General features: G+C 43.1%; 1 protein-coding gene across 6 annotated transcripts in view; it reads right to left on the bottom strand.

Moving 5' to 3' along the window:
- The window catches only part of CFAP61 (cilia and flagella associated protein 61), a 138150-nt gene that overhangs the window by 89974 nt on the left and 35968 nt on the right, over window positions 1–12208 (bottom strand). For 5 of the 6 annotated variants that reach the window (XM_079983468.1, XM_079983464.1, XM_079983465.1 and 2 more), the window contains exons 10-13: window positions 11580–11672; window positions 5874–6073; window positions 4844–4883; window positions 2192–2331 (exon numbers count right to left, since the gene is read on the bottom strand). In XM_079983468.1, coding sequence (XP_079839594.1) covers window positions 2192–2331; window positions 4844–4883; window positions 5874–6073; window positions 11580–11672 — 473 coding nt within the window. The remainder of the gene's footprint in view (window positions 1–2191; window positions 2332–4843; window positions 4884–5873; window positions 6074–11579; window positions 11673–12208) is intronic. The other variant, XM_079983467.1, reaches the window with a different exon arrangement.

Consider the following 12208-nt stretch of genomic DNA (forward strand, 5'->3'; position numbering starts at 1 on the left):
AAGCTGAAGTTGGATTCAATATTCTTACACCTCAGTGTACATATAAACAAACATACATCAATTTGAGATCAGTAACTGGCATGGCTTCTCTCAAAGAATTCTGAGAGCTGAATTTTGGTGTATGAATGTATGAGCATCTCTCCACTTGCTCTGAAAAGTACTGGGTATTTGTGAACATGCCAAGCATTATGAACCAGTTCTGGATTAACACTTTCCATTTTAAATGTAATCGTTAAGAGTCTCTCATGAAACATAACCACCACTTGATTCTAAAATGCCCATATTAGATATCAGTGTTCAAAGATGGAGCCTCTAATTCAAAAATCCTTCCAGATCAGCACAATGTCCAATAACTGTTAAATATTCACCCACTCTTACAAGTACCATGTGGCCATCTCACCCAAAGAGAGCATACCGCTGGCTGAGCTGATGGATGCTTGGCTGCTCCATTCAAGAACAGTGAAAAGTAGCTAAATAAAATTGCATATTTTGATCAACTGTACTTATTACAAATCATATTTCCCTAAAATCTAGTGCCCAAAGATTTGTAGTAGGTATACTCCTAGGTACCTGCTTATGTCTGGATAAACCACTAACCTTTCATTGACAAGCAGCAGAGCACATTCTGTAGACTCCTTTATTATTTATATACCAGGGAGTCATCTAGACTGAGTTGGCACACATTCATTTTACCACTTGTTGATCCTTGCCCATCAAATGACTGAGCCATCAGAGGTTAACACAGATAGAATGTTTGGGAAAATAATAAGTAAAAAACCAGTAGTACGTGCATCATTACGTCTGCGGTTGTTTATTTGCCTAAAGAGGCAAGAACTCTACTAGTCCACAAAAACATCAAAACAGCACCATAAAAGAACTACTATGGGAAAGTTAATGAGCATATTTTGAGGTTGCTATTTTTCAATGCTATTTTCCTTTTGCAAACTTTCCACAGAGTAGAGGTTGTATGTGAGAAACGCTGCTGAGTTGGAAAGAGCAGTAAGTTTGAAACACGGGAATTTTTTATAAATCAGAATTGTCGCTTATCTATTATTAATATAGTACAGGATACATTTTATGACATCTTTTGATACTTTCCTCCTATTTCTCTGGATGTCAAACACTGACTACTTCTACCTCCCCAGTATATACTCACAAAATACAGGGAGTTTCTGTACATGCAATTAGTAATAAGCAGCTGAAAATGGGTAGAACAGTACCTGAAAAATTGGTATCTACATAAAAAGCTGACCCATTATGAGAATCAAAGACTAAGAAAAAAGATATATTTAGCCTCTTTATGTTTATTTTGCCCTAAGTAAGGAATCAACTCATTCTAGAAGCCCAATTCATTTAACATAATTATGATGATTTGCTGTCAAAATTGAAGAGAAGTATCCATTAAGCATTTCAGCCTACACCCTGTTATGTATTATTTTTCATCCTTTCTTGTTAAGTAGCAGGCCTAGAGTTGAATTTGCCATCCTCTAAGTTCTGTGTGAGGACTTTCCTTGTCAAAAGCTTTGCTAATCAGTATTTCATTTAGAGCCATTCCCTTTATCTCTCTGACTTTGCACTTTCACAAGTCCTCCCTCTGTCTCTCTATGCTTGCTTCAGTGGGCTTTGCTTTTCATCCATTTTGAGCAACTCACTTTTTATTCATATGTCTTTTAAAAACTCACTGTACAAAAACATCACATTGACCTTGTTTTACTTCCTCATCAGGAAGGAATTATTAAGGGCTTGACACTGGCTTTTATGTTACTCAGAATTTTTCCATTACTGGTTAGTTTTCAGCTCACATCCACATCTTATCCAGAAACTATACTATTTAACATGGGTATCTTTATAAAAGAACTAGGTGGTCTAGTTCTTTATATTCAATCCAACTCTTGCCTATAATGCTTTCACTTTTGTCTTTTCATTTGCCAGTAAATGCATATCTTGCTTAAAGTACCCAACTTTTTTGCCACAGAATAACTATTAAAATCCTTTAAGATACCCCTTTAAATTATACAGACCCTAGCAATAGAACTTTTTATAGATAATTTGTTTCCCACAAACAAAGCAACTGATTAGCAAAGACTATAAAAAGAAATAAACTGATGGAGTAAAACTAAAATGGTGTGACAACAACTCAGATACAAGCAATACCACAAAATCTTCTGTAGTAGTAAAATGTGCCACTAACTTGAGTAATCCTGAACGGTGAAACACATAGAGCTCTTGATCCAGTGTACAGCTGCTAAAGGGTATAACCCGGACAAAATTCTGGATCAGATAAAATTCAGGCACCATATGTGGAACCGAGATAATGCAGAAGTCTTTGTCCTGAAAGAAACACATAGGGAAAGACAATATTATATGCAACATATAGAACGGGATCAAAAGAAGCATGGCTGCAACTCCTCCTTTTTGCTCAGGCTCTTGAAGGCTAGAGGATCCTCCAGAATGGGATGGGATGTGCTGTAGGAAACTTCAGTGGGGAGGGGCAGCAGAAGGAATCCTGCTGCACAAGCAGTTCTCTGGATCCAAGCCATAATGCATGAAAAAAGGATTCAATGTGATTTATATATTCACCTCATTTTCATAAAATCACAAGAAGTGTAATAGTAACTGCGGGAAAGCAGTCACAGTTCTATAACCACCTTGCGTATAGTAATATAGAAAGGCAGTATACAAATTAAAAGTGAAATGAAATGAAATATCTGCTTAATCCCTTATTCTCTACAGAGCTCAATTCACTGTGAAATTCTCCCGGGCAAACCCCACTAAAATGCATGATGCTCTTGGCTGTGCTCTTGCACAATTCCTATTCATTTCAATGGGGCTTGCTCGGGAGAACATTATACTACATTATCCTCCACCAAGGCCAGGGCCTTCTCAGTGATGGCTCTGACCTGGTGGAATGCTCTGTCCCAGGAGACCAGGGCCCTGCAGGATTTTACTTCCTTCCGCAGGGCCTGTAAGACAGAACTATTCCACCTGGCTTTAAATTTGAACCTGGCCTGATCTTTTATTCCCCTTCCTTCCCTCCCCCTCCCCTTTTTGTGAAGATTGCCCACCCTGGGATCCCACAGCTGGTTCTCCCCTGGTCTCCTTGCTGGCCCAAGTGGGACTAATTTAGCCAGCTAGCTCTGGTGATCATCTAATGTTTATTGGATGGATTTCCCCCCTAAATTGATTTTTGATTTTTGATTTTATTGTTATTTACGCTTTATACCGTATTTTATGCTGGTTTTTTTGTAGCATCAATTAAGAGTTTTAAATGTGTTGTTAGCCACCCTGAGCCTGGTTTTCCTGAACCGGGAAGGGCAGGGTATAAATAAAAATTAAAAAGTGGTGGTGAACCTGTGGCTCTCTAGATGAGTGGGGTGGGAACCTCTGGCCTGTGAGGCTGATTGGCAATGACTTCAAGCCCCACTGGGTTTGCCCAACTGGGAACTCTGGAGTCTGGCCAATCTGTGCTGAAAGCAGAGCTTGGAGACAGTATCAATGAACCCCCTTGCTTGGATTCTCCTTTGCAGCATGGCCTGGGAAAACTGGGACAACTTGGGGGAAGAAAAAAATTGTTACCTGATGTCTTGGTGATGTAGGTGAGCAGCCCCACCCGTGTTTCAGTGGTCTGCCAGCAATGGGGGAAATAAGGATTTGGCCTGCCGGGCTGAAAAGATTCCCCATTCCTGCTCTAAATATTGCTGGACTGCAATTCTCATAATCCCTGACCATTGGCCATGCTGGCTGGGGCTGATGAGAGTTGGGAGTCTAAAGGTTTCCAACAGCCCTGTGAGAGCCTGAGGCTTATAGAGGAAATCTGACAGGAATCTAAAGCACCTGCATGACCTTGGAAAGCTCCTCAAGTCCTGCTGTTGTCTCTGTAAGCACCAAAATCCAACTGAACCTCAAGTGTAGTAAGTCTCACCTCCCCAGGGGAACTGACTGCCATTGGCTTATTTTGCAGTGTTTGATTTTGGCAGGACTTTGGAGACAGGTGTATAAGAGGGCATTGAGGACGTGCTGTCCAGCTGAAAGGGACCTGAAGGAGGCTTGGACAGTTCTCCCTCAAGGATGGAGCCAGAGCCACATGCTCCTTGTACTGTGCTTTAAAATATGGAAGGGCAAGTAGGTGAAGGGAGCCAGAAAACCTTGAAACTATTCACCCTCAACTATTAAGCTGTTACCCTGCTCCACTTGTATATTTTCCATTTTTATTCTACAAGCACGAGAGCTGTGATATTGTAAATGAAAATTGATTGCACTTATGGATTTGTTGTTGGTTGCATTGGGTGTGTGTGGGGGGGGAAGTGTAACATATATTAAAAAATAAATATAGCAGCCCCCCACAGAAGCTTGGAATTCTTGCATGCACAAAAATGCCTCTGTATCAGACTCTGCACATTCAGGTATGTACAGGCATACTTTAGGTAATAGGAGACATTCTCTGGTCTCCTAGGAGATAGCAGTCACAAAAGAAATTTTAGGAAATGGAAATGGGTGTTAGGGTTTAAGGGCTGGAGACCAGAAAAAATTCCCTTGAAGTTTAGTAGCTGGATGCCTGGAAGCTAAGCTGGGTAGGAAGAGAAGGAGGAAATGTCATTTTAACCCCCTTGGCTCTGTCTGAAACCCATTATCCTAGGATTGATATAGTTTATTCTCTGCTGATTTGCACTGCAATCCCTCTGACTTGTGCACTAGCAAATCCTTGCAATAGTCCTTAAAATCATCCTGCCATTTCTCTGCTCCCCTAAAAGGAAGTTGGCTCAATACACAAAAATACAATGTCTGGTAAACTGCTTTCATTCATTAATTGCAAAGCAAAGGCTTTGAAAATGCACATACTTACTGGAAAAAGGTTGAAAACAAAATTCATGAAATCTAATGACCTGCAAATAAAAACAAATAATTTTACAAAAATCTTGACTTTTCCACTGTGCAGTATTTATTTTATAATACTCCTACCTACTCTAGAAAGCATTATCCAACCTTAAATAGGTTTTTTGAGTGCAGCTTTAAAACGATACATCAAGATGATGATAAGCCTTATTCAAGTTGGAGTGAGGTTGTGCTGCTGGCTATGATACCAATTCTGAAAACATAAGAGCACTGCTGCATCAGACCAAAGGCCCACCTAGCCCTGCGTTCTGTTCTCACAGTGACCAAACAGACCACCTCTGAGCACTTGCAGGAAGCTTCCATGGGAAAGAAATTAAGGCTGGAGGGCACGCCTTAATAAATGGAGATAAACGGAGATGCTGAGCGAGAGGCATAGGCATTGGGAGGGGACAGAACACTTGAAGAGACAGCTGAAGGAACCGCCTCATAGCTATTAGTGCTTTGAACAGGACCATGGATAGGGGCAGGCAAGGAAGAGAACGGCTCCCTCTGCCTCAGTGACGACCCAAGTGCTGACAGGCTGGTGGCAACCTCAATTCCTAAGGGGCTGTCCTTGAAGATGACCTGGAAACTTCAACTGGTTCAAAATGCAGCTGCCAGATTACTGGTTGGGATTCCATTTAAAACACCATGGTTTTTGTTGGTTGGTTTGACTGATTGGGAAGTTTAATCTTATACATTTTAAATAAATAAAAGTCAGTAAACATTAAAGAAATCAAAAATATAAAATATACAGTCATACCTCGGGTTGTGAACGCTGCGGGTTGCAGTCTGTGCTGAACCCGGAAGTACTGGAACAGGTTACTTCTGGGTTTCAAAGCTCGCGCATGTGCAGAAGCGCTGGAATCCGGAAGTAACCCGGAGCTGTGGGTTGCGAATGCTGCAGGTTGCGAACGTGCCTCCTGCACGGATCACTTTTGCAACTTGAGGTATGACTGTCCCATTTAAAATCAAATATCTAGATTATTTACGGTACTTGCCTTGTTTCATGTTTCTCATCAATACAAAAGAGCTGTATACAAAAAGCATTCACTTCTCCTTTATATGTAGGACGGAAAGGTTCTGTCTCCACAGTCAGAATGGATGGTGTCTTGGAGGTTTTCAAATCCTTGCTTCTGCTGATTTCTAAACTGCTGGTTTCTGGCTGTTCTGATGAAACTCTAGCAAGTCCTCCCTCTCTCTACAGTGAGAATCAAAGAAAAAACAATTAAGATATTTCTAAATTCACTTTTATAATGGTAGCTTTAACATTATAAATAAAATGGCTTATAGCCCCCCCCCCCCGAGCAACTTTAAAAGTACAGTTTTATACACTAGTACAATACAGTGGTACCTCGGGTTAAGTACTTAATTCGTTCCGGAGGTCTGTTCTTAACCTGAAACTGTTCTTAACCTGGGGTACCACTTTAGCTAACGGGGCCTCCCGCTGCCGCTGCGCCACCGGAGCACGATTTCTGTTCTCATCCTGAAGCAAAGTTCTTAACCTGAAGCACTATTTCTGGGTTAGCAGAGTCTGTAACCTGAAGCGTCTGTAACCTGAGGTACCACTGTACTGGTTTTGTTTAAACACTTACTGCCATGATAAATGCAGAAAATTTGATGTGAACAACCCATTATTCAGAGTTTCAATGTAACTTTTCTCTGATTGCTACTTGAGGCTAGGATGAGGATGAGGAATGGTGAGTGTGGAGTAAGTTAGCCCTCTCTATGACAGCCGTTTTACTTTTCAAAATCATCCATTCAATGTGCTTCCCCTCCCTTCCCAAGAGGAAAAAATTCCTGTGTTTTTTCTCACTGTGAAGAGAAAGGCAGCTTCAAAGAGGAAATTTCAGTGGAAAAACAGCCGGCGGCTGAGCACCTCCTCCCAGTGGCGGAGGTGTTAGGATTCTTGCTCCGTGCCTGCAGTCATGGGATTGTTTTCTATCACATGACAGTGTATGTTTTCATTCCACAGTGTGGGAAGTGATGGAGACAGGATGTTTGGAATACTGTGTTCTGTAATGTGGGACTACTGTATTGTCCTTTGTTCTTTCTCATTGCTGTCTGATGAGAAAGAGGAAGGAGCGGAGTCAGAATGCTCCGAGTGGATTATATGTAAATAAAGTAGATTAGCCAAAATGCTGCGTTGCTGAGTCTGTTACGCAATCTGCTAACACTCTGCGGATCCTTAAGCGTGCTGATGCCTCTTGGTATCAGCCACTGTGATGTTCGGGCTGGAGAAAGATTTTGAAGCTCCTGAACGACCGATAAGGAGGGAGAGAACATGCCAGTCGGCATGTGTCTCTATTGAGGTCCTACATGCAAGTAGGATGAATCCTGACAGGAGGAAGGGGGTGGGCCACACCATGTGTCATCACTGGAGGGGGGGGTGACAAAATGACAAAACTATGAGATTTTTTAAAAAACCATAGTGTATTAAAAAATGGGTTCACGAAACTTTTTAGTTCAGTTAACAAACATAAAGAAACGTGGCTGGCACTGGGCACCACACCGCAGGGGCTGGCACTTACCGCCGGGCCTGCGGTGTGCCCGAGCCACGCGTCTCTCCTGAAACGGCAGCGTGGGGTTTGCATCTGCCCACCTCTCCCTCAACCACCCTACAGCTGAGGGGGAGGCGGCGGAGAGGCTCCACACAGCGCACTCCACCCCCATGGGCAGCTCGCCTCGCCCCTGGCTGCAGGACGTGTGTGCCGCACTGGGCACCCGAGCGGCTAGCTACACTGCTGCCTCCTCCTCACATGCCACATGATAGGATGGTTCCACTAGTCAATCGCAGGTGTTCCACCAATGTACCTGTCATGATAACAGTGTATCAGGCATCCTGCTGCTTGGCCAGGGCTTCTGTCTAATCCTACAGCCTATCAGCAAACAGTATAAGACTGAACCCTAAATATAACTTACAGGAAGTAATATCATTACAAAATAGCAATCTATTTGTATTCTTGGCAAAATCATCTCACACAAAATCAGTTGAAAAATGGAAGTAGAAAAGGGGAAAGTATCTGCTTTGGTCACAAATAAGAGTTATGTTAACCACTCCAGAAGAATGGCATGGTGTTAAAGGAGAGATTTACGCAGTAACTTTGAAGTGTACAATATCTGTTTGAATATTAAATGTGAAACCATTACATCTGGTTAGATCGCTTATATTAATGCTACATAAATTGAAAAGGTAGGCAGGAAATCATCTCTTAAAATTAAATGGTGATAGAAAAGAGAATTAAGTTACGATGAATACAAATCCTAGCACTAAATAAGAAAAGATGCCAAACACGGTTTGCAGTGATGAACTGGCACCACATCTGAAACCAAGCCAGTACTTTCCAGAGTTTAATCTGATTATCTCCCCATATGTTCAAGGCAAGTTTCAGAAACAATCAAGTTCAGTTAAAATACTATAAAACATGGGCCCTGAATTCAGCTGAACCCAATGAAACAAATTTCAAATTATGTACAATACCCAACATAATATCAGCGGATATGAAAAAGACACGATAGTCTAGTCACATATCAAGCCTGCAGGTACGGAGAGAGCACAGTTGAAGCTCACCCAAATAGTGCACTTGGTACTTTTGTGAATGTGCGAGACCACCCTTTTATCTGTGAATGGGAGCAACTGAAAAGGTGCACACAGGGGGGGAAACCTTTCTGAAATGGAGAAACTGAAAAGCAAGACGAGGACAAAAAATTACATAAAGAAGATGTGTAGAAAAGGCTAGTTTCTTGAAAAAGAGGAAGTAGCCTTTGAAGGGACATGGAACAACATAAAAGGGGGATTAGGAAAGTAGTCAAACAACTGCTGGACCACAAGGCTGAAATAAAAGAACAAAGACTGAGAATATCTGAAGTGCCAAGACCAAGCACCAACACTTTGCATGCATGTGTTTACCGTGTGTTTGCAGTCATGCCTCCCCAGTGGTGGGAACAGTCAGCTTTCCCAATAGCAGAAAGATGTAATATACAGAAATTTGAAGATTACTAAGTAGAGTGTGACAGAAATGCAAAAACAAGTGTACATAAGGCAAAGGCCCCATGTGATTTGGCTACTGTGTGGCCAAAGGTACTACAGGTAACTGAGCTGTGCAAGGCCAGACAAGACCCTAGACTTCTTCTCAACATTGGACCTAGGAAGGGGTGAGGATTGCTGCACAATCCATGACAATTCTTGCCCGCCTTGCAAGAACTGAGAGGAAGGCTGGGGTTTCTCATCACACTTCTTACAACAGGTGAAAATGTGTAAGTACTGTATTCTTCAAACGAATTGAACGGATTCCGTCCTGGTTTTGGGACCGAGACGGCTCTGGTCGCCCTAGCAGATGATGGAGGCGGGTCAGGACTGCTGATTCTCTTAGATTTGTCAGCAGCCTTTGATATGGTCAATCACGATCTTCTGGACCACCGCCTCACCGACGTGGGGATACAGGGCATAGCCCGTAAATGGCTGTGCTCTTTGGTCGGGGACAGAGGGTGGCGCTAGGGAGATGTCGCCGTGCCACTCCTCGGTGTGTGGAGTGCTGCAGTGCGCAATCCTCTCCCTGATGCTTTTTAACATCTTTATGCGCCCCCTTGCCCGGATTGTCCAGAGCTTTGGGCTAGGTTGTCACCAATATGCTGATGACACTCAGCTCTATCTGCTGATGGATGGCCATACCGACTCGGCGACGGGCACACTGACCAGATGTTTGGAAGCTGTGGCTGGATGGTTTTGTGGGAGCCAATTGAAACTAAATCCTTCGAAGACAGAGGTCCTCTGGCTGGGTTGGGATGGCATGGGGATGAGGGACCAACTCCCTTCTCTTGCGGGGGCCCAATTAGTGTCATTGCCTTCCATTAAGAGTTTGGGTGTAATCCTTGCCGCTTCCCTTTCCATGGAGGCACAGGTTACAGCAACAGCCAAGGCGACATTTTTCCACCTTCGCCGCATCAAGCAGTTGGTCCCTTACCTTTCCTGTCCTGACCTGGCCACAATGATCCATGCGACAGTCACCTCCAGGCTTGATTACTGTAATTCGCTCTACGTGGGACTGCCCTTGAAGCTGTCCCAGTAACTCCAGCGGGTGCAGAATGCTGCAGCGAGGCTCCTCACGGGGTCTCTGCCATGGGAGCATATTTATCCAGTGCTTTTCCAGCTGTACTGGCTCCCAGTGGAGTACAGGGTCAGATTTAAGGTACTGGTTTTGACCTTTCAAGTCCTTCACAGCCTAGGACCCCCGTACCTACGGGACCGCCTCTCCCGGTATGTCCCATGGACAGCCTCAAGGTCCATAAATAGCAACACCCTAGTGGTCCCGGGCCCTAAGGAAGTTAGATTAGCCTCAACCAGAGCCAGGGCCTTTTCAACACTGGCTCCGGCCTGGTGGAACACTCTGTCTCATGAGACCAGGGCCCTGAGGAATCTGATTTCTTTCCGCAGGGCCTGTAAGACAGATTTGTTCCGCCTGGCCTTTGGCTTAGAATTAATTTGATTCCCCCCCCCCTCTTTCTTTTTTCCTTTCTACTCCTGTGAAGAGGCTGCATCTTAATGTTTTAATTTGTATTTTAATATTGTTTTTTAAGTTGTATTTTAATCAACTTGTTTTTATTATTGGTTGTTAGCCGCCCTGAGCCCGGTCTTGGCTGGGGAGGGCGGGGTATAAATAAAATTTATTATTATTAGTAGTAGTAGTATATACAAAATCTAAATGCAAAGCAATATGATGCCCCAAACACAAGAGATTGCTGGGAATTGGTGTGGAGGGATGAAGGAGACAGAAGACTTAAGACAGCCAGCAGCGGAGCAAGCCGCTTGGGCCCCTGGGGGTGGGGGCGATCTGCCCAGGGGGGATCTGGCACAGCGGCGATCGCGCCTGGGGGGATTTTGTCACACCCCCTCAGGGATGACACCTGGGGCGACCTACCCCACAGCCCGCCCTTCCTACCCCCTGAAGACAACTGGTTGCAAAAAAGGGGGCAAGAGAGACAAGGTGACTCAGAAAAGAGAGGGAAAAAGTAGAGAGGGTGAAGAATAGTGAGACCTGTCTGAAGAGCTTGAGGCCTGGTGCCAGAACAGAGAAGCCTTAGGGATCATATTGCCTGATACTAACCTGATGCCAAGAGAAGGTCCACTGCCAGAGGCTACGCAATAAGACCCAACCCTTGCAGAACACTCCAAACTGCAATGCCCGAGTGGGACATCAGACTTACCTGTGGTGGGATCCTGGGAGAAGAGACAGAAACTTTTACTGGCTCATTATCAACATTCCCTTTCCTGACTGACCTATTTCACTCAGCCCACAGCTGACTGATTTCTCCTAGTGCTGTAATTTGGGTTATATAAATTTTCCTTCTTTTGCTGAAACACAACAATGAACAAACTAAAGTATTGTATCACCAACTGTTGTGTATCAATTTGTGATCAAAATGGGAGTGATTTAAGTAAGCTGGTTTTGTTACTTCTAAGGTAAGCAGAACTGGGAGAAGTTAAGATGCAGAATTTTCAGCCATTTAGCTCTACATTCCAAGCACCATCACAGCTACTCTGTACCATTCTAGTCTGAGCTACCACCAGTACTGAAGAGTCTCCCATATTCTGAACTAGTGATAATGACTTAAATTTTGACGTCCAGCAGCAGAGAGAACATTTTAAAAATAAAGTATCAAGATATGAATAACTAAGGCTGTAAACTATTAATTTCAATGGGCCTCACCTCTGACGTTGTATGAAGAATGCTTTCTCTTTTACTAGCATTTGCACTAACATGTGAAGCTTGAGAAAGGAAGCTCCCAATTTTGCTACCTCTCTGGAGAAATACAAATAAAAGAATATGAAATTTTTTGTTAAACACTATGTGTACATCTCTATAGTGAAACAATCAGTATCAATGTTTTAAATAATTTCCAGAGGGACAGCCATGTTAGTCTCTTGCAGCAAAAACAATGAAGAATCTTATGACTAATAAAGTCATTATGAAACTTTTGAAGCCCCGCCCCATACAGCTGGTCTTTTAAAACTGATCTCCTTTAAATTTTCCTTATCGGTTTTTATTCATCCATTATCTATTCTTAATCAAGTATTCTATGTATATGTTTTAATCTACGTTTGGCTCTTTTTCCCAATTAATTTAATAATTATCTGCTTAGAGATACTGTTATACTATTTATTTAGATGTTTTGCTTATGCTGATCTGTGACCATAATAAAGTAAATTCATTCATTCATTCATTCATTATGACCCAGAAACGCCAGCGAGTGCAGAATGCCGCGTGAGGCTCCTTACGGGGTCCTTGCCATGGGACCACATTCATCCAGTGCTTTACCAACTGCACTGGCTCTCGGT

The sequence above is a fragment of the Podarcis cretensis genome, assembly GCF_951804945.1.
Source record: "Podarcis cretensis genome assembly, chromosome: 7".
NCBI lineage: Eukaryota > Metazoa > Chordata > Lepidosauria > Squamata > Lacertidae > Podarcis > Podarcis cretensis.